Source organism: Otolemur garnettii, unplaced genomic scaffold (genome assembly GCF_000181295.1).
Source record: "Otolemur garnettii isolate 467f Iridium unplaced genomic scaffold, OtoGar3 scaffold00005, whole genome shotgun sequence".
NCBI lineage: Eukaryota > Metazoa > Chordata > Mammalia > Primates > Galagidae > Otolemur > Otolemur garnettii.
This window is the reverse complement of record NW_003852400.1, coordinates 5225181-5226281: the sequence shown is the minus strand read 5'-3', so window position 1 is coordinate 5226281 and position 1101 is coordinate 5225181. Positions and strand designations below refer to the sequence as shown.

The 1101-nt window shown below is 35.1% G+C and overlaps 1 protein-coding gene across 1 annotated transcript in view; it reads right to left on the bottom strand.

Moving 5' to 3' along the window:
- Positions 1-1101, bottom strand: part of SLC26A5 (solute carrier family 26 member 5) — a 40030-nt gene that overhangs the window by 2364 nt on the left and 36565 nt on the right. Inside the window, 1 exon segment of the mRNA XM_003782609.1 lies at positions 367-567. Coding sequence (XP_003782657.1) covers positions 367-567 — 201 coding nt within the window.

Below are 1101 nucleotides of genomic sequence, written 5' to 3'. Positions count from 1 at the left end.
AAATAAGTAAATAAAATAATCTTTCTGTAGAGAGAGATACTGAAATATTTACAGATGATGCAACGACTGGGATATTTTATTTTCTTCAAAATAAGAAAAAGGGAAGTGGATGTTGGGTACAAACAAAACCAGATTGACCATAAATTGGTAATTATTGGAGCTGAGTGATGGTTACATGGGTATTTATTACACTATGCTCTTTACTTTTGTATATTTTTGAAATTTTCCATAATCAAAAGTTGAAAAAACAATAACAACAAAAAATTTTTTAGGAGTTGGAAAGGGATCCTAGTTCAACTTCCTGATTTTACTGATGGCAAACCCGGGTACGGAGATATTAAATGGCTTATTCAAAATGATGCTTACCCCTGCCACAGTTTTTACTCCAACAGAATCAACAAAATTCACTTGTGTGAAATCCAGAATGATGGTGTGGATATTATCTCCGGGGGGCATAAATCTTTGCAGTTCTTCAGGCAATGTGCTTTTGACGACTATGGGGGGATATTTTACTTCGCCATCCTCTTCTTCAGGCTTGGTACCATCTTCTCCATCTACTTCTGCATCCTATGTCAAAAATTAAGCCAAACCAGAACTCAGTGGACAACTAACAGTTTCTGGTTGTGAGGAAGATTTATAATGGAAAACCAACCCTGGTAGTCTCAAACTGATGACTATAAATATTTGTCATGCTCCAGCCTTGTATGTGTAATGTGACCAAAAAAGAAAATACACAACATTCAATTTTAGGTCAATTTCTTTTCTTCTCTTCCTCTCCTGCCCCTCCCCCCCTTTTTTTGCCCAATAAAATCCACTTTCCTGAGTCATCCTATCCATTTCTCCCTAACTTCTAAAGTAATTCCATTAACTTCGCATAACAGGTCACAAGTCACCATATGCCTGAACAGCAAAAACCAGCCTTTGGGCTTTCTTACTATCAGCTGAATAAATCTATGCCAAAACACTAATGGTAACATTTATTATGGTATTGTGTGATTTTTATTTATTTTTTATTTTATTAAATCATAGCTGTGTACATTAATGCAGTCATGGGGTACAATGTGCTGGTTTTATATACAATTTGAAATATTTTCATCAAAC